Source organism: Mustela nivalis, assembly GCF_964662115.1.
Source record: "Mustela nivalis genome assembly, chromosome: 3".
Lineage (NCBI taxonomy): Eukaryota > Metazoa > Chordata > Mammalia > Carnivora > Mustelidae > Mustela > Mustela nivalis.
The window spans coordinates 147,783,910-147,805,065 of NC_139022.1; the positions used below are offsets into that span (position 1 = coordinate 147,783,910).

Here is a 21,156-nt window from a genome sequence, read left to right on the forward strand (position 1 = left end):
CTTGCTATGTTGCATATGATATGTTTGTGAATAATTGCTTAATTCTAAGAATGTCAACTATGTACTAGATCTCATGTATTCAAACCAGAGACTGAAAAAAAAGTGAGCTAGACTTCTGATTGATTCCAAGCCCTGTGCTACCTGGCCTCGCAGCAGCTATTTTAAGAATTTCTTTGATTATATACCCTCCATTGTCTCTGGTGTCAGAAGGCAGACTTCTGCGCAAGGCGTGTGAATTATGTCATCGTCATGTTCATCTTCTCATTCTTCTTCTTCCCTCTCCTCCTTCCTCCTTTCCCTTTCTCTTTACAGAGAGGACGAACAATGAGTGAGTTTGATAGTTTCAACTATTATTATCCCTTTGGCTAGTGATGTATTTGTATGACTGCAGCAGCCCCTTTTTATTAAACAACAACCCACTTAAAAGAAAGGGAGGAAAGAAATGCTAGATGAGGTCTCTTAGAAAACCATTATTAGTAATTTCATAAATAATGCTGCTGCGGATGTAACTTAGCAGGGAATCAAGCTAAAGGGCTGAAGACGGTGTGACCCTGCTGCTAAAGGCTAATGAATCTTGAAGACTAAATTTTATTAAAGAACTGGATTTGGCTTTGCTAGTTGATGAAATCTGTACTTCTCACTTTACTTTTCTGGTTTAGAGATAATTTTTGGTCAACATTTTGATTTACCAACAAGAAAAAGTTTTATCAGAAAATGTCCAATATATACAAATGTAGAATAGTAAAATGCATATATTCAGTTTGGACACTTATCCATTCATGGCCAGTCTTGTTTCATCTATACTCCTGTTCACTTTCCCCTTCTCCCCAGATAGCACATATATCATTCCATACCTTAATGTTTTTGTTTTACCACTCAAAGGTTCCTTTTCTAAGTCACTGATCTTTTACCTCTTAAACAATAAGGAATGAAGGATATAATTTTAACATCGTCCAGCTATACAGCACCTTAATTTTATAGATGGGAAACTTGAATCCAAAAAAATGAAGTCACCTGACTCAGGTCACAACACTAGTTAGTAACAAGCAAATCCTGGAACTCATCCCTTCTATCATATAATCTAATAGAAATATTGTTTCCATTATGAGGAAAAGTTTACTTGTGAAATGCAACATCCCCATACACAGAACCTTCCATTTTCCTTTCAGGTACACTTTGAATTATCTGTCTCTGTGAAGTTACTTAACCTTTCTAGATCTTACCTCTTTATTTTTAAAATATGGTGAATGACATGGGTTTTATTCAACAAATTTATTAGGAGTTTTGTTTGTTTTTGTTTTTGTTGCTGTTGTATTAGGTATATTAACCACTTTGGATAGAGTGGTGGGCAGACTTAATTAATTTCTGTGGTGAATATGGCAAAAATAGGGGTGAATGATGGTACTGTGCAAAACATTTTATGCCCTAAACATTAAATATATTGATTTAGGAATAACAAATAGATTTACAAGAGTTAGTCTCTGGTCCAGGAATATGGTATATTTTGTCATTTATTCAGGTCTCATTTTATGTCCTTCAATACATTTATTCCTAATTATTTTTCAGTTTTTGCCAGTGTTTCAAGCTGGGTATTTCAATTTCTAAGTGTTCTTGCTAATATAAAAGAAAACTATTGGTTTTGTATATTTATCTTTTATTTATTCACTTGTAAAAATTCTCTTATTAGCTAGTATAGTTTTTTTTGAATTCTCTTAAATATTCTACAATGTTTTTATCTATAAATAAGAATTCTTTCTTTTTGGGTGTCCGGGTGGCTCAGTCATTAAGCGTCTGTGTTCAGCTCAGGTCACGATCCCAGGCTCCTGGGATCCCTGCCCACTGCTCTGCGGGAAGCCTACTTCTCCCTCTCCAACTCCCCCTGCTTGTGTTCTCTCCCTCGCTGTGTCTCTCTCCATCAAATAAATAAATAAAATCTTAAAAAAAAAAAAAAGGAATCCTCTTTTCTAAAAGCCTTATCACTTAGTTTATTTTCTTTAAATAACAAAATATCCAAAACAGTATGAGTAAGTAGTAGTGCTTAAGGATTTTCTCAATTTTGATAAGAATTCATTTAGAATTTTAACTTTTAATATTGCCGATTGTATTTTTAATAGAATGTCCTTTATATTGTTTTAGAAGTTTCCTTTTGTTTATAGATTTAAAAGTGAATGGCTATTGAATTCAGTGTGTATTTTTTTTTTAAAGATTTTATTTTTTATTTGAGAAAGAGAGCCAGAGAGCATGAGTTGGGAGCAGAGGCCGGGGGGCGGGTGCAGGTGGAGCAGAGGGAGAAGCAGACCCACTGATTCGGAAGCCCAAGCCCCGGTTGGATCCCAGGACCCCAGGATCATGACCTGAAGGTAGCCACTTAACTGACTGAGCCACCCTGTTGCCCCTTACTTAATGTGTTTTTAACTACTGATTTAATCACACAGTTCCCCTTTAATTTGTTAATGTCGTTATTTAACTTGATAGACATTGATAGATGTTATTACTTTTTTATACAACGATCAATTTTGAACAGTCTGTAAGATATTTTTATGCTTATTGGTCACCTCAACTTTTGTGACCTTTCCTGTAGCAGTTTTGTCAATTTTTCTTTTGCTAGAAAGCAGTCATTTCTTTTGGATTTTCACATTTATCCAGAACAATATGCAGTATTCTTGTTTAAGTTCTTTAGTATCCTCAAAAACTGCTACTGTTATCTACTTTTTATTCCAAATTCTGTAGGTGTTAATACTCTCTCCTCTCTTTTAATTAGGCTTATAAGAAATTTGCCTATTTTAGAGTAAATCACGTGTACTTTAAGAAATATGTTATTTGGGGCACCTGGGTGACACAGTTGATTAAGTGGCTAGGTCATGATCTAAGGGTCCTGGGATCATGCCCCAGCTCCCCTCCCCGCTCCGTGTTGGGCTCCCTGCTCAGTGTGTGAGCGAGGTCCCCTTTATCTTCTCCTTCGGCCTCTCCCCTTGCTTCTGCCTGCACACTCTGCTCTGTCTCTCAAAAAAATAAATAAAAAATCTTAAAAAAACAGTAATTTATTAATATCCTTTTTCTTATTTATCTTCTATTTAATATTACACTAGTTATAGATTTACATATTGAATGCGTTACTTTTAAGCTTTCTCTTTTAATTATAAAAACATTTAGGGCTCTCCATAATTTTAAATTGCATTCTATAAACTTAGACATAAAGTTCTTATAGTTATTTGTTTCTTAGGTGATTTTTAATTCTAGTTTTGATATCATTTTTGATCCATAATTTTTTAGAAAGACTTCCAGCATTTGATCATATTAGCACAGTTATGTATCTTAAAGAGACCCACAGGAACAGTGCTAGATCCGATCATGGCTATGCTGTTAAGAACCAGACAGTTGGCTTCTATTTGGGGGTCATAAGATCTAACAAATCTTTAACCCTGGAGTTATCTTGGTAAATTTACATTATTAGAGGCATATGGAGTTAGAGATTGAGTATCAGTTTCCCATATCACATCTTATCCTCTTTCTAGACCTTCACTATCAAAATAGAATGCCAGGCAAAATCATCAGCATTTTACATTTAGCTTTCTTCCCCCACCCCACCCCCGCCCCCTGCTCAGCCAATATAGTTAAATTTTCCTAAGTAAAAGATAGCATTTTTTTAAAGATTTTATTTATTTATTTGACAGAGATCACAAGTAGGCAGAGAGAGAGAGGAGGAAGCAGGCTCCCTGCTGAGCAGGGAGCCTGGTGTGGGGCTTGATCCCAGGACCCTGGGATCATGATCTGAGCCGAAGGCAGAGGCTTAACCCACTGAGCCACCCAGGCGCCCCCAAAAGATAGCATTTTTGAACTTTATAGTACCAGTAAATTCAGCATTGCTCATTTTTTCACTTGTTAACTCAATTAGATCATTAGAATATTTATAATAATACTTTATTTAAACAGAACTATTAAGAATAAGATATTCCATATATATCATATTTTTCAGATCATCCAAATTAAGCTATATAAGTACCAATTCCTAAAAAAATTGTTTTGGCTTGAAAACATTAATTTTCTTACAATTGTGCATAAAAAGTAAATATGTTTTGCATGAAGGCCTGGCACAGAGTCCTTTGACAGAGACTCATACACTTTAATTTAGGAACATGAGACTTGACATGTTTTTTTAGCCATTCATTATGTGTTTTGCATATTTCTAGATTAGCGTTACAACGTTTAACGTTAACAGTATTGGATAGGGAATTTCTGATTGATGAGTTGTCCTAAAGGATCTGACTGTTTTTTTTAGAAGTTGTTTAAACTGAAGCTACATAGGGCATCTCTAGGCTTTCTTTGTGATTCTTAACTAAATCTATTAACATCACCCAACAGATTAGGAACAGTAAGAAAGAAAAATAGTGCAATAAATTCAACATAATGAATATTTTAAAATAGGAAGCATCTTCTGTGGGGATTCAATTACCTCTTTCTTGAAACTAGGGAAGGACTTTATCCGATTCTTTTTCTGACTTGTTCTTTAACTTCAAGTAATGTACTTAAATTTTTCTTGTCGATTTTTATCTTTTTGTAAAAGAAAGCTTGAATAATATCTACTTTCTGCAAGTACTATTTAGGTAATGAGAAATTATGTTCATAGAATTGTGTTTATTAAAAGCTTCTCAGTATGGAACAAGTAAACCATAACAAGAAAAATGAACTAGCAAAAGCAGAAAATAAAAATGGGATTTTGAGGGTGCCTGGGTGGCTCAGAGGGTTAAGCCTCTGCCTTCGGCCCAGGTCATGATCTCAGGGTCCTGGGATCGAGCCCCACATTGTGCTCTCTGCTCAGCAGGGAGCTTGTTTCTCCCTCTTTCTGTCTGCCTCTCTGCCTACTTGTGATCTCTATCAAACAAATAAATAAAATCTTTTTTAAAATGGTATTTTATTTGTCATAGAACAAAGGTGCAGTCTATATTTTTAGTTTTTACAAACTTGCAATAATCTGACTGCGGAACATGGTTTTATATAAAAGTTCTCATTACCATATTTTTTTTTAAATACTTTCTCAGAAATCTAAGCTATCATTAGGGCAAGCTAATCAAAATAACAGTAACTTGGATAGTAGAGTTTGTTGGGAAAAATAAAACACAGCAAGGGGATCTATCAAAATGAAAAGGCGGTCTACCAAATCAGAAAAAATACTTTCAAATTATATATTCCATAAGGGGTTAATATCCAAAATATATAAAGAACCTCTATAACTCAACAGCAAAAAGAAAAAAGATTAAAAATGAGCAGAAGAGGGGCACCTGGGTTGTTCAGATGGTTAAGTGTCTGCCTTTGGCTCATTTCATAATCCCAGGGTCCAGGATCAAGCTCTGTGTCGGGCTCTCTGCTCAGTGGGGAACCTGCTTCTCCTTCTCCCTGGCCTCTAAGCTTGTGCTCTCTATTGCCATCTCTGTCTTTCTCTCTCAAGTAAATAAATAAAATCTTAAAAAAAATTTTTTTTAATTAAAAATGGACAGAGGTTCTGAATAGATATTTTTCCAAAGAAGACATCCAGATGGCCAACACACAGGTGAAAAGATGCTCAACATTAGTAATCATCAGGGAAATGCAAATCAAAACCACAGTGAGATACTGCCTCATCCTTGTTAGTATGGCTTGTCAAAAGGACAAGAAGTAACAAATGTTGGCGAGATTTGCAACAAAGGGAGTCCTTGTGCACCGTTGGTGGGAATGCAAACTGGTGCAGCCACTGTGGAAGACAGTTAAGGAGGTTCATCAAAAAATTAAAAATGGAACTACCATAGGAATGAACAAATCTCTTTTTGGATATTTATCTGAAGAAAATAAGAACACTAACTCAAAGACAAATATGCACCCCCATGTTCATTGCAGCTTGGTTTACAATGGCCAAGATACAGAAACAGCCTAAGTGTCTACTGATGAATGAATGGATAAAGAAATAGTGGTATATCTATAATGGAATATTCAGCCGTATAATAAGAAATTTTGCTGTTTGTGATAACTTGGGTGGACCCTGAAAGTATTAAGCTGAATGAAATGTCAGAAAAAGACAGATACTATATGATCTTTCTTATATGTGGAATAGAAAAAGAAAACAAAAAGCAAACTCATAGATGCAGAGAACAGTTTGGTGGTCGCCAGAGGTGGGTGATAGGGCTATGAGAAGTAGGTGAGGAGGGTCAAAAGGTAAGAAGAAAAAATAAAATAAAAACTGTAACAACAACAAAAACCCACATATGCGTTTCAGAACTATCTTATTCTTTATCCAGCTACTAACTTGTAGTTTTGTTAGTGTACTCTGCATTGGTAGATGCTTGGGTCCTGCAAAGACATAAAGTTTACTTATGACAGGAGAACATTGAAACCAAAAAGAAAGCACGGATTCATTTTAACAGTCATAAATCTACTTGTTTTTTAGGGAGTTAGAATTTACAGAGGTTTTTAGCAATAAGCTGGAAGAGTTATTAGGAGAGGCCCTCACAGAGGGAAATTGGAGAACTAATCTTCATTTTGTTTTGATTTTGGTGAACAAACAAAAACGACAGGAACATGCCACATACTGAGATTTTTAAAAACATAAACTATATTTTGGAATAACTAGATTTTTCATATTCTCTCACCCAATTTCCCTCATTATTACAGTCTTCTATTAGCACAGTACATTTGTCAAAAGTAAGAGACACACATTGCTATATTACTGTTTTGGGGGTGGGGGTAGGGTGTTGGTCTCTTTTTTTTCAATTATAAATAAGAAGACTTAACATGAGATCTTCAATTTTCAGGTGCACAAAGCAGTATAATTTTACGTGCACAATACAGTATTATAGCTGTAGGCACAGTGTTGTACAGCAGATCTCTAGAATTTATTCATCTTGTATAACTGAAACGTTATACTCATTGAATAGCTCTGCATTTCCTGCTCTCCCCTAACCCCTGGCAGCCATGGTTCTACTCTCTGCTACTGTAAGTTTGATTATTTAGATACTTTCTGTAAATGGAATCATGCAGTATTTCTTCTGTGACTGGCTTATTTTATTTAGTATAATGTCTTCTAGGTTTACCCATGTTGTAGCATATGGCAGGATTTCTTCTTTTTAAAGGCTGAATAATATTCTATTGTATGTATACATCACCTTGTCTCTATCCATTCATTTGTCCGTGGACATTTAGGCTGTTTTATATCTTGGCTATTTTGAGTAATGCTTCAGTGAACATGGGAGTGCAGGCCATCTCTTTGATATCCTGATTTCAGTTTTTCTGGCTGTATACCCAAGAGTGGGATTGCTGTATCACGTGGTTGGTTTATTTTTAATTTTGAGGGAAACTGCTGTACTATTTTTTGTGAGCAGCTGTACCATTTTACATTCCCACCAACAGTGTACAAGGGTTCTAATTTCCTCACATCCTTGTCAGCACTTACCTTTTGGGTTTATTTGTTTGTTTGGATAATAGGTATGAGGTGATACTTCATTGTGGTTTTAAGTTGCAACTTTTTTTTTTTTTTTTTTTTTATTTTGAGATTAGTGATATGGAACATCCTTTCATTCAACTGTTAACCATTTGTATGTCTTTGGAGAAATATCCAAGTCCTTTGCCCATTTAAAATACCCTTCAACTTAGGCTCCATATAACATGTATCTGAAATAATCAAGTTTGTTTGTTTTTTTAGATTTTTTATTTATTTACTTGACAGAGATCACAAGTAGGCAGAGAGGTAGGCGGGGTTGGGGGGGCAGCTGGCTCCCCACTGGGCAGAGATCCAGATGCAGGGCTCAATCCCAGAACCCTAAGATCATGACCTGGGCTGAAGGCAGAGGCTTAACCCACTGAGCCACCCAGGCACCCCTAAATAAATAAATCTTTAAAGACACTTCACTTTTCATTTTTTTCCCAGCATCATCTCTCTCTCCTTTCTTTCTCTCTCTCTCCCTTTTTGGTCACCCAAGAGCTGGCTTTTGAAAAGATAAGAAGGTAGAGATTAATTTATGCTCCCTTAATATCCCTTGTTATAGATCTTCCAAAAATATTAAATTCATGGAAAATTCCCTGAAGTAATTTTCTCAACCTCCTTTAGTGTTTGAAAAAGTTCTTGGTTTCCACCTTATTCTCCCCAGTTTTAGGAGGAGCCATTTTGGCTCTTATGCACTTTCAGTTCCAGAGTTCTCAAAGGAAAAATTGTGCTTTTGATTTCTGGTCCCTGTGATGTTAGGGCTCTCCACTCCCTCAACACACACACAGTGACATGGCTCTCTAGCTCTTCCTGTTGTTCTCAGGGTGGGTTATTCTCAGAAAGATGGTATGCTTCTCCCTCTTGGGGTCAGACCACATACTGGCCCCAGGATCTGAATCTCCGTGGAATGATGTTGCCCATGGTTTTCCTAGTCCTGAAGAATAGGGAATGCTTTCCTACCAGAGGTGGGAGTTTTCTTCATATGTTAGAGTCATCAGGTCAACATGTTACAGATCAGAACTTGGCACAGGAGGGGAAAAAATACTCTTCAGTAATGACTAAGGGGTTATCAGTTTGACATGAATGTTTATAGCTGTCAACTCCCAGGAGATATGGGGTAGTCATTAAAGTGGGTCATCAGGTGACTCTGGAGGACATCTTGAGAACAAACAGAGTACTTATTAAGTGTGGAGTCAAAGCAGTCTCATGTCCTTGCATCTAACCCTCTAACACTTGCTTAATAGGGCACCCACACTTAATATACATAGCATACTCTCACAGATTCTTGGAAGTGATATTTTTTTGTCTTGTTTTTAACTTTTAAATGATCCTTTACATTATTTTTAAAATCTTTTCTACTGTGGATTAAAAATGCTGGTAATGGTTTCCATGTATTCCTTAATAATGTTCCTTTGGTCCCTGTGTCTCTCTCTGGGAATTCTGTCCAGCTGTCAAAGATGGTGGCATAATTGCAGTAACTCTGGTACTGTGTGCCTTACAGCTTGCAGACAGAGGGAGAAGATGATGGAGCAACTGTGTTCCAGCCGTGGTTCTTGTTCTCAGACCTCTCCCTCCATCCCAACCAACCCACGTCCCATTTTAAGAATCAGAAAATAAAATTTCTGAAAACAACTATTTTCTACTTCCGAAAAGAAGTAGTAATAATTTTGTATTCTATGTGAATGAGTTTTTGAAGAAATTGATATATTTTATCATTTATACACGCAGACAAATAAAAATGATTGTTACCTTTTAATTTGTATTTTTACATGACACGTTGTGATTATCTAGGGAACTCCTAAATATAATATCAGCCTTTGATAAATTATGTGTGATAGTAAATGGAATCTATTTTTCCATTGTTAGAACATGAGTTTGAACGGACCATATGGAATTCCTGTGTTTGTAGGTCATACATGGTCATACGTGGCAATTTCCTGTGATTCTAATACATTTCTGTGGGTGATCCAAGGGAAGGAAGAGGTTGTTAATGTAGAAGATAACTTACCCTTGCATTTTAAGTATATATGCTTATTCTGTTTCTGGTTAATTTACAAGACCAGAAACTCCAGTACTTAGTTATATTTAATAAATTCAATTAAATATTACTTATTCATATGTAATAATCCTTAATCATTTTAAATAAAAAAAAATCCCCTTATATGTATCCTGGAGCACTTGCTCAAGCTCTTCCCATTGATGTCTTCTGTAAGAGGTTTGATAAAACAAGGTGAAGTCCCTTGGCCAGGTTCTTTGATGTCTGTTTTCATCTTGGCAGAATTATGAATTGACTCTAAACTGAAGTTATAGCTTTGAAACAGAGCTAAGAATAACGAAGTTTTTGTCCTGTCCATTTTATTAATTCAGTAAAATAGAACAGAATGTGAGTCTCTCTGATCTTGTACAAAGAAGTTAACCTATCCAAAGTGCCTCATTTATAACCAAAAGAGACCTAGTCACCCATTGATTATAACTTAGGAAAAGAAAATGTGAAAGTTTCATACGTCTAACTATTCACCTAATAAATGCTTACTGATCTCCTGTACAAAGGTGGAGTTAATGATTCACAATCAATTTTATGTGCGTTGCAGTTTCTTTCTTTACTTGGAATGATGAGGTTTCATAAGTGAACTCTATAGACACTATCGAGTGGTATTTATACTTTTACAAAATGAGAGAATCAGGGTAGTTAATTGCTAGAAACAACTCACTTTTTCTGTGTGAAGTTAATTGATTTCTTTAGTGTGTAGGCACTGATTTAATCCGAATAAATGTGATCAGTCAGAACAGAGGGCGGTAGGGTCTTGGAGGCCCACTGTTGTATTTTCAGTAGCTAGATGGTGGTGGAGTTGGGAAGGCAGGAGTTGCAGTGTCTCTCATAAGGAGTGTCTCTCAAGTCTTGTTGATGGGGTCGGGCAGAGGCCTGTGAAACTTCCTGGAAGAAGTAGTCAAGATGTGGTACACAATGAGTGAGCTGGAGTACACCTACTAGAATGAGGATGGGTGCTTAGGGCATAGCGTGAAGCCATATGCTATGCACCAGCAGCTCACTATTCCCGACACAGAAATGGGATCTGCTTTGGGAGGGTTGAGGCAAGGTTGTCCCAGGCTTCGTATTCCAACTGAGGTGTTTAGACTCTGCCCTGGCACACTAGGGGACTACTGAAAGGTTTTAAGTAGAGGAATAACATAAAATACTCATTTTAGAGAGATTATTTGCATGGCTGTCGGAAGGGTTTGAGAGAGAAAAGGCTGGATGTAGGTTGACTATTAGGGATGTTGTTACAGCACTTAGGAGAAATCACAAGGATCTTCGGTGGCAAAAAGTCAAGAAATATTAGAAAAATTGGATTTCTTTGTGATTGAATGGCTGATTGCACATAGATCATGAAGGAGAGTTAAGAGTAAGGAAATCTCTGATTTGGACCTTGATGTGGATAGTTGGCCACCAGCTGAGATAGGGAGTTAGTAAGTAGATGATATTTGACTTGGTAAAAGATACTTTATTTAATTTGGACTATACTTAGCAGAGATATGTCAAAATTAACATAAAGAAGTTTTGGTTTCTCACACAGAACCCAAAGGAGTATCCCTGATTGGCAGCGAGCTCTCTGTGCACTGATTTGGGGATTCAGATTCCTTCTCTCCATGGCTCCACCATTTTCAACGTGTAGTGGGAAGAAAGGGGAAGAATATAGAACCATAGTGCTGGGAAGGCCTGTGGTCCAGCCCTGGATTTATTATATGTCACGCTCACCCACTCTCTGTTGGCCAGACTTTATTCACATGACCAATCCTAACCTCAGGAAGGCTGGAAAATGACTAAATGTGCCCAGGAATAAGGGGAAAAGATTATGGGAATTAGCTTATAGATTGTGCTACCTGAAGACTGGGAAACTTGGTTATTGAAGTTTGAGACTTGGAGGAAGGATCTGAGCTGCAAATGTTGCTTTGGGTGTCATTGGAGACAGGAACAGTTTATGTCAGGAGAGCAGATGAAGTCACTTTGTCAGAGAAAAAGTAGAGACAAGAGCAGAAGGTCAAGGACAGAACTTTTAAGTTGGCCAACACACAAAGCTGGGGTGGGAAAAGGGATGCTGGGAAGGAGCTGCTGGAAAGCCTTGAAATAGGAAGAGCAGGGGAGTCCACTCAAGGAGTTGGTTAAAAAAAAAAAAAAAGCATAAAATGTAGTAGGAAGGTGCAGGAATATAGTAAAGTAAACCCACGAGATGTCTACTGAATCAGGTAGTTAAATGTTAGAGACCTGAGAGAGTAGTTCTCACTTCGAAAGCATGGTCAAGGCAGAAAGGAGATTTTAGCGCACGAGGAATCAGCAGGAAGGAGCTACAGAGTGGGTTCGAGAAACTGGAGCCAGGGGGATAGTTGATGTAACAAAGTCCCCCAGAGAACAGGAATGAGAAAGTTTATTAAATGAAGTTTTGAGTTTGTCGAAGTGCTGGTTTTTTACATGCTTTCCTTTTTTTTAAAGCCCATATTATGATTGATAACTGAGATTTGTTACAAACGATTTTATTAACTTACCTGGTAATAAAGACTGCAATTATATTTCTAGCCCTATATTAGCTGGTTTACATGATCAGTCCACCTGTCCTGGGAAATACAGGTAATCTTTGAAAGGAAAATCACATTTTTCTTGGTTTTGAATACAAAGTACAATGCAGCAAAGAGAAATATTACTACTTAACTTTGTTATAACTTGGCAAAACTAAGGCAATTATAAATCTTTTATTTTCTCTAAAACGGAATTCTAACCTCTCTTTTACATTTAAACAAATATTGATATTATATTTCTTATCTTCCTCACTCCTAGTCTTTAGCTAGGAGAGTGTGTAGAGGCCCTTTCTTTCACAGAATATTTCATAATGGGGAAGTGAAATAGAAATAAAGAGGCTTATATTTGGATTGAGGTGGGTGCTGAACTTACCGATGTTTAGTATTGAGCCACAAAACCTAGTTTTATTATTAAATCACTCCACAGCTATCTTTCCCTTTTTATTCCAGTCAGTTAACATTTTCCAGTAAGTCACATAACATTAATTTAAAATGCTTTAAAAATTGTTTCTGTAGGGATACCTGGCTGGCCTGGTCAGTAGAGTATGTGACTCTTGATCACAGGGTTGTGGGTTCAAGTTCCATGCTGGGTGTAGAGATTACTTAAAGATAAAATCTTTAAAAAAAAAAAAAAGGCCACAAATTTTTAACAAGTCAGGAAATGACAGATGCTGGCAAGGATATGGAGAAAGGGGAACCCTCCTACACTGTTGGTGGGAATGCAAGCGGGTGCAGCCACTCTGGAAAACATCATGGAGGTTCCTCAAAAAGTTGAAAACAGAGCTACCCTACGACCTAGCAATCGCACTACTGGGTATTTACCCTAAAGATACAAATGTAGTGATCCCAAAGGGGCATGTGCACCCGAATGTTTATAGCAGCAATGTCCACAATAGCCAAACTATGGAAAGAACCTAGATGTCCATCAACAGATGAATGGATAAAGAAGATGTGATATATATATATCTAGAGATCTAGATATACATATATATTATATATATACATATTATTATACATATTACATATGTATATATACTATATATATCTAGATAGATATATCTAGCATATCTAGATATACATATATATTATATATGTATATATACTATATATACTAGATATAGTAGATATCTAGATATCTAGTAGATAGATATCTATCTAGATAGTATTCCATTATATATAATGGAATACTATGCAGCCATCAAAAGAAATGAAATCTTGCCATTTGCAATGACGTGGATGGAACTAGAGGGTATTATGCTGAGCGAAACAAGTCAATCAGAGAAAGACAATTATCATATGATCTCCCTGATATGAGGGATTTGAGAGGCAAAATGGAGGGTTTGAGGAGTAGGGAAGGAAAAAATGAAACAAGATGGGATCGGGAGGGAGACAAACCATAAGAGACTCTCAGTCTCACAAAACAAACTGAGGGTTTCTGGGAGGAGGGGGATAAGAAGAGGGTGGTGGGGTTATGGACATTGGGACGTTATGTGATATGGCGAGTGCTGTGAAGTGTGTAAGCCTGATGATTCACAGACCTGTACCCATGGGGCAAACAATACATTATATGTTAATAAAAATTCTATGACCAGAAAAAATAGTTTATATTGTACATTGTTTCTCACTTAAGACTAGAATATAAGTAACAAATCTGCAAATAAGCCATTTTTACCTATATATGAATAATAAAGGTGATAGCAAGAATCATTTTTAGTATGTTTGATACTGTATTTTAAACAGGATTTCACAGAACTATTCAAATATATTCATTTTGCCTTTCTGTAAAAACCTTAAAACATCACCAAAGGTGATGTTTTGAGCTTGAATTACTGTCTTTGGGAATGAAATTTAATATTTGTACTTGGGTACATTGAGGTTTTTTTTTAATGTCATGTTATTAACATTATTTCTTCTATTTTCTTTCAAATTCTATTAGGAAATAGAATCAAAGTAATAAGTAAAATATATTTAAAATATTGACTTCAGTTTAAATCTACTTTCTAGAAAAAAAGTAGATAACCATATTCATCTTTTATTCTTAATTCCTATTTTGCTATCTAGTTTATAATTGACCTTGAATAAAAAATATTCATTTGTTGAGGATAATGCTTCAGTTAGTATTTTTTATTTATTCTTTTTTTTTTTTAAAGATTTTATTTATTTGTCAGAGAGAGAGAGTGGGAGCGAGAGCAAGCACTGGCAGACAGAATGGCAGGCAGAGACAGAGGGAGAACCAGGCTCCCTGCCAAGCAAGGAGCCCGATGTGGGACTCGATCCCAGGATGCTGGGATTATATCATGACCTGAGCCGAAGGCAGCTGCTCAACCAACTGAGCCACCCAGGCGTCTCTATTTATTCTTAATTCCTGTTTTGCTATCTAGTTTATAATTGACCTTAAATAAAAAATATTCATGAGTTGAGGATAATGCTTCAGTCAGTATCTCTTTAGAAACATTTGTAAGTGTGACATAATAGAGCATACAACATTCCGAGTTCATCTTATTGCTGTGTTTTTTGCATACTTGATACTGGCGTCCGTCTTTAATGGCAAAAAGATGAGTTGGCCATGAAATGAGTATCCAGCAATCATCTCTCCATTATGCTAGCCAAAATACATTTCAGAGCTAAAGTTGCACCATTCAAGAAATGTATGTTTGCTAATGAGATTTTAAAGAAAGGCACACTTTGTGTCACCCTGGCCCAGTGCTTCAATCATGCCCAGAATCTCTTCTGCGTCACAGGCCTATTTTTCTCTGAGAATTACTTTCACTCTTGTGATTTATGTAAAGGTATATTTTTAGCTTCGTAACTTCTCTGTCTTATCAGTGTCTTGTTTTGTATGTCAAATAGGTTGTTGGATTTGGGGGAGGGAGATAGAGATGGCTGTGAGGTCTGTTTCTCCTCTCTGTAAACTGGCAAGCATTGTGTTGGACATGTGGATAAATTTTGGTATCTGGCATAGTCCCCTCTGTGAGGGAGCAGTAGATATGGTGTCCCTCCGAGAGGCTTGCTCCTTCCTCTCTTGCGCAGCTATAATAGTTGTGATTCTACATCCAGTTCTGTCCCTTCCATAGAACTCACTTGGGCGTCACATCATATTAGTCACACTAGCTGCTGTAAGGAATAGGACTCCCAATTTCAGTGGCTTAGCATTTGCATTTGCATTTGCATTTCACTCATATCACAGTGCAGGGTGTTTCTGAGTAAGTGGGCTCTATTGCACACAGTAATTTAAAGACCCAGAAAAACCCCGAAGGATGGAGGAAGCTCAGTCATCCTCCAAGGTCACCTTGGATGTCAGTGTCCAGATTGCAGAAGGCAAAAGAGCATAAGGGACCTGGAAATCACAGGTATCCCCTTCCTCGCTCCATTGTCAAGAGCTCACACACAGGGTCAACCCCTAGCTGCAGTGCAGACTGGGAAATGCAAGTTGTTGAGCCCCAAAAGCGTGGCAGCTAAGGTGGGTTGAAGGGCAGTGATCAATTTCTCACCATTGGAGAGTTGAGTCTCATCTAACCCTGTTTCTTTCTGCTGGGGTAGATAGAATGAACTGGTTTCCTTTAGTAATTGATTCTGTTTCAGAAATCACCTGGGAACTGAAGTGGAAGGGAAGAGGTTATTTTCTTTCTCCAATACAATGAACTTACTTTGAAAAACAGGAAAACCAAGTATTTGAAGGTGTTCCTGCTAACCTGCTGGAAATACTTTCTCTTAGGTGATGCTGCTGTTCTCTGGGCCAGCTGGCACCCTGCTCTGGGGAAGCACCTCCTCTGGGAGGTCCATTCCCCACCCCTCGCCAGCTGCCTCTTCCCCCTCCTGCTTCCCCAGGCATAGTGACCCCTGGCGGCCTCACTGCCCAGCTAGGACTTAAACATGCCTACGCCCATTTAATCCTTTCACGCCTCACTCATCCGAGCACTGAAATGATGAAAAAAAAAAAAAAAAAGTTGAAATTCACTGTGTTACAATCACGGACTAATTAGCAAATGTGCCAGTGTAGAACTGTGTAGGCACTCAGCACTAGACTCTTGGGGATGAAGGAGTTGTGGCAAGGCTTTAATAAAGGGAGGAAATTTGGGGTGCCTGGGTAGCTGAGTGGATTAAGCATCACACTCCTGATTTTTGGCTCAGGTCATGGAGATTGAGCTCCGAGTCAGGCTCCCCACTCAGCAGGGAATCTGATTCTCCCCCTCCCTCTGCCCCCTTTCTCACTCTTACTCTTTCTTTCTCACTCAAATAAATAAGTCTTTGAGGGAGGAAGATTGGTCCAGATCTCCTTAATTACTCATGGATGCTCCCCCCCCCCCCCCCCAGTGATGGAGTTTATGAACAAAAGAGGCCTGCTGTGGTCATCTCTAACTCTAGCACCCAGTACAGGGACAAGCTCATACTAGACACTCAGTAAACCAAATACACTGGATGCTGATATATGTCAGTACATTTATAAATTTTATTTATTCTGCAATTTTCCATACATTATCTCATACTCCTCATTACAGCTTTCGGAGAGGGCAGATATTCTTACTCTTGGTTTATAGATAACAGATTCAGAGATAGTTCAGAGAATTTGCCAGTGCTCAGGGGGTTCATGGGCCAGATCTCTGGTATTCTGCTCCTGAGCTCGTGTATATGGGCAAGAATGTTCTTTTTAGCAGAAACAAAGTGACATTTCTTCTACCATGTTCTGTACCTTTTTATATTCCTGCCAGTACAGTGTTTTGTACTCAGTACATGTTCTATAAATATTTCTTAAACAATTGACAATGATTTAAAATGTATAAATCAGATTCATCTGAGTTGGACAGGCTTCTTGTTAGAGGTTGGCATAAGCTTTTACCTATCATTGTTGTGCCACAGGTGAAAAAAATCTGCCTAATTCAAAGATTTTTAAATTTTTTTTTAATTCAAGAAGTCTTTAAAATTCTAGTTTAGTTTCTGCTTTTCTTTGGCTTCATCATTCTGCTAGCACTTATCCCTTTAGAGTCTTCCCAAGGACATTGTGAAAGCTGAGACTGGATGAATGTTCTTACCACAACAGGTTAATTCATTTCTATAATGGACTTGCTTTAATGTCCTTTGATGCTCTAAAATCTCAAACTTCCTTAGTACTGGAGTTTATGATAGACATTGATTGCTTCCATCTCTGAATTACTTACATTTCATCCCATAAGGTAGAGAATATATATTTCTCTACAGAAATATTATGAAAATAGTATGCCTAGCTTATTAAAATCGCAGCTAAGAATGAAGGCATGGCTCATAGAAGCATAAAATTACAGAGATATTCTGCTTCACTGAAACATCCGTTTCTGAAGACAGACTTCCTTTGTACCTTCCATGTCTGCCCTGCTCCCTGCTCCTCTCCTGCCGCCATGCCACTCCACAGCCACTTCCAGCCACTGCCCATCTCATTTAGCGGAGATGGACCATGAAGACATCTTGACCACTTGCTCCTTTCCTTTATATAATGCACACCTAATTCATGTTTGTGCAGTGTTGGCATTGGCTTCTACAATGTTTCTGCAATCTGAGAACTTGAGACTTCTCTGTTTGAAAGCCAGGTGTGAGTGCATTGCCTCATCTACTTGTCACTATGGAAGTATAGAGAAGGAGCTGAGAGTTTACTGTCAAGTCATCAAGAGGACTTGGATTAAAAAAATAAATAAAATTTTAAGGAGGTTTCAATGTTAGAAGATATTTCCCTTCAATATACTTGAGTAAGAATTTATTTCATCGTCTTTGGCAATACCTGCTTCTTCCAAGACTCTGGAACCAGGAAACAGAACAGACAGTGGGAATTATTCAGAGTGGCCCATAGAATGTGGCTGCTAAATGTTTAATGAATGAGGAGATCGACAAATGAACAAAAATAGAATGGTGATGGTGAAAGGCCCTGAACTCGGCTTCTGTTTTCTGTTTTTGCTTACCAGCAATATACTTTTTGTTTTCTTTGGCTTATTTTTCTAAGAGCAAGATAAATGCTCAGTTGTGGAAAGACCCACCTTTTCATATTAATGATTACTGGCAAAACACCGTAAGTGCCTTAGCCTACTACCTAATGACATTTTAATCTATAGGAAATCCAAGAGAGTGCTTTAGAAAGTGTTTGCAATTGAAGACTCAGTGGTGCCGATTTTGTGTTTAAAAAGAAGAAAGTGGATGTCAGGGGTGTGTGAATTTCAGTCTCCTATCATTGTAGTAATAAAGTGCCAGAATTCTGAAATGGTTCTTAAGATTTTTTTTTTTAAGATTTTATTTATTATTTGACAGAGACACAGCAAGAGAGGGAACGCAAGCAGGGGGAATGGGCAAGGGAAAAGCAGGCTTCCTGCTGAGCAGGGAGCCCGATGCGGGACTCAATCCCAGGACTCTGGGATCATGACCCAAGCTGAAGGCAGATGCTTAAGGGCACCCCTTAAGATTTTTTTTATCTACTGATTGTCTTACTGCTAGTATATCATCAACAAAGTAACGTTAGCCACATGTAATAAAAATGACATCAAAGCATTCGTCCTGAACTTATCCTTCAATCATAGAATAATAGAATAACAGAATATTAATATTCTAAAGGTTCTAGTACTAAGCAATAAAGGTCAGTGAGTTATTCTCACTCATTATTCCAGTGACTTATTCTTGCCAGTTAATGTTGTTCTGCCACATACCAAAAGAAGTGAAAAATAATTACATCCTCTTTTCCATTTCTGTTTTGCAGGGGAAGATGGTGAAAGGAATGGGAGGGGCTATGGATCTAGTGTCCAGTGCGAAGACCAAAGTGGTGGTGACCATGGAGCATTCTGCAAAGGTAATGTGTGCTGTGTTTGGAAGTTCCCAGTATGCCAAAATCCTGTATGTCCGGTCATGCATCCATGGTTTTTGTTGTTTTCTCAGGCTCTTCCAAATTAATAGCATTTATATTTTAGAGAGAAAGGTTGCAAATAAACAGTTATTTATTCTCATTCAGCTAAATGGTTCTTTAACTTTGAGCAGAAGAAACAGTGGGGTATTCCTTAGTTATTTGCATACACAGTAAGAGTAAAAGCTATAATGTCTTCAAACTCAGTGAAAAGGTATCAGGGCAGATGTTACGATTCAGGTTTAAAGATGATTATAGTGGTTGTTCTCTGCATGCAAAATGAAAAAAACACAACAAAATATGGCTTTTCAACAACAGTTATTTTCAAGTGGATAATACGGACTCTTACCAAGACTCTGAAGTGCCATTTTGGGAAGGGTGAAAATGGTGGACTTGATGATAGCAAGTGTCCTTACTCTGAAAAGTAAGATACTTTTATTTTGGTAAATCATTAAATATTTATTGAGTATTGATTATGTGTTAAGTACTTCTATTATTTGGGAAGACAAACCACACAAAAGTCATGGACCTCATGGAGCTTACATTTGGTGGTGGTCAGATAATAGTTGTGATGATGGTGGTTCATCATGCTACAATAATGAGAGCTACCATTTATTGAGCTTACTGTGTATCAACAGTATACTAACCACTCTGTGTGTATTTGCATGTATAAGCTCATGAATCTGAAATAGGTGTTTTTTTATGGTTTCAAAACAGCTTCAGAGAAGTTAAGTTACTTGCATGAGGTCGTATAACTAGTGGAACTGAGATTAGAACTAAGTGTTCATGATTCCAAAGTTCAGTCTTCTAACTACAGAGCTGTCAGTATAACTTTGCTCCTTGTTCCCAACTCATTGCTTTTGAACCAACTGAGCTTAATTGCCTTTCTGACCTGAATCCATGGGTTTCTGATGATTTGCAAAATTCATACTGGGTGGTGCTCTCTTCGTTGTCTATGCTTTGTTCATTCTCCCTTATTTTTTATAATTCTTAGTTTTAACACAAAATCTGCCTGTTCTCACCTTGAGACCTTGAGACCTGCTAATTTTAATGGAAATGTTAGTTCAGCTGCCCTGCGTTTTGTTTTTTTGTTTGTTTTTGGTTTTTGGTTTTGTTTGTTTTTGTCTTGTCTTTTTCTGGGAGACAAAGAGGAAGAGCATGAGCAGGGAGGGCAGAGGGACTGAGAGAATCTCAAGCACTGGAGCCTGACACGGGGTTGATCTCAAGATCTTGAGATCATGATCTGAGCTGAAACCAAGGATCAGATGCTTGACCAACTGAGCCACCCAGACATCCGTTGCCCTGTTCTTATTTAGGGATGCAGCATCGTGGGAGAGCATAGAGCTGGAAGATTCGCGTCTGTCTTGCTTCCCAAGAGGGAGTTCTGTTACAGAGTGATGTGTTCCATGAAATGATTTTGTTGTGAAAACTGTAATAAATATGAAAATATCATGAATTGTTTTGTAAACAGTGGAAAGGAAGCAGAAGAGCATAAATATGGAACAATAGAAGTGAAACCAATGCAGGTGACTTCTGAGAGATGTCTTGCAAAAGCATCCAGAATACTTCATTTCAGAGGCAAAAAGGATGCCAAGCATGCAAATCAAATCCAAATCTTTTCTGGAACATGATGTCTAATTTGGAGAAAACTCTCTGACTTCCTTTTTGTTGTTACTTCAATGTTGATGCATAAGCATTGAAGTCCACCTCATTTTAGATTATTTTTGCGCATTCGTTTCCAAAACATTAGACTTGTATTTAGCAAATTCTACCCCCTCCCTTTTTCCAAAGTCTTTTCTTTCATCTCAGCCAGAATTTCTGAAACAGAAAAAGAAATGGTTCTTCAAATGTTTAATTAGAAATCCCTACTTAAAGCTTTTTACAAAAGCAAAATATTTTCACTATTTTTTTCTTCCTAGGCAGTTTTTTGGTGTCTAGCTACCTTTTTTTGTAGGCTTCTTGATATGTCCTTCTTCTGCCCTCTAAAACTGTCAGGAAAACGAAGGAAGGTAGTTACAGTTTGAGTCCTTATGAGGCACATCGCCCTGTGCTTGGCGTTGCACGTACTGAATCTCATTACCTTCTCAGCGCCCCTCTTAAGACTGAGATGTGGGCAGGTGAAGAAATTTGTCCGGGTGTGTGAGAGAGCCGGGAGCTTTGTTCAGCTTCGTCCAGCTTGTGTTCATTATAGCGTACGGGCTGCATCCTCACCAGAGCACACTCTGCACCAGTTTCATCCAAATCTGCCCTTTTCTGGAAGCTTCAGGTTTCAGAATGATCA

The 21,156-nt window shown here is 37.6% G+C and overlaps 1 protein-coding gene across 2 annotated transcripts in view; it reads left to right on the forward strand.

Moving 5' to 3' along the window:
• Positions 1-21,156, forward strand: part of OXCT1 (3-oxoacid CoA-transferase 1) — a 123,015-nt gene that overhangs the window by 83,865 nt on the left and 17,994 nt on the right. For both annotated transcript variants that reach the window (XM_082723300.1, XM_082723299.1), the window contains exon 14: positions 18,735-18,824. In XM_082723300.1, coding sequence (XP_082579426.1) covers positions 18,735-18,824 — 90 coding nt within the window. The remainder of the gene's footprint in view (positions 1-18,734; positions 18,825-21,156) is intronic.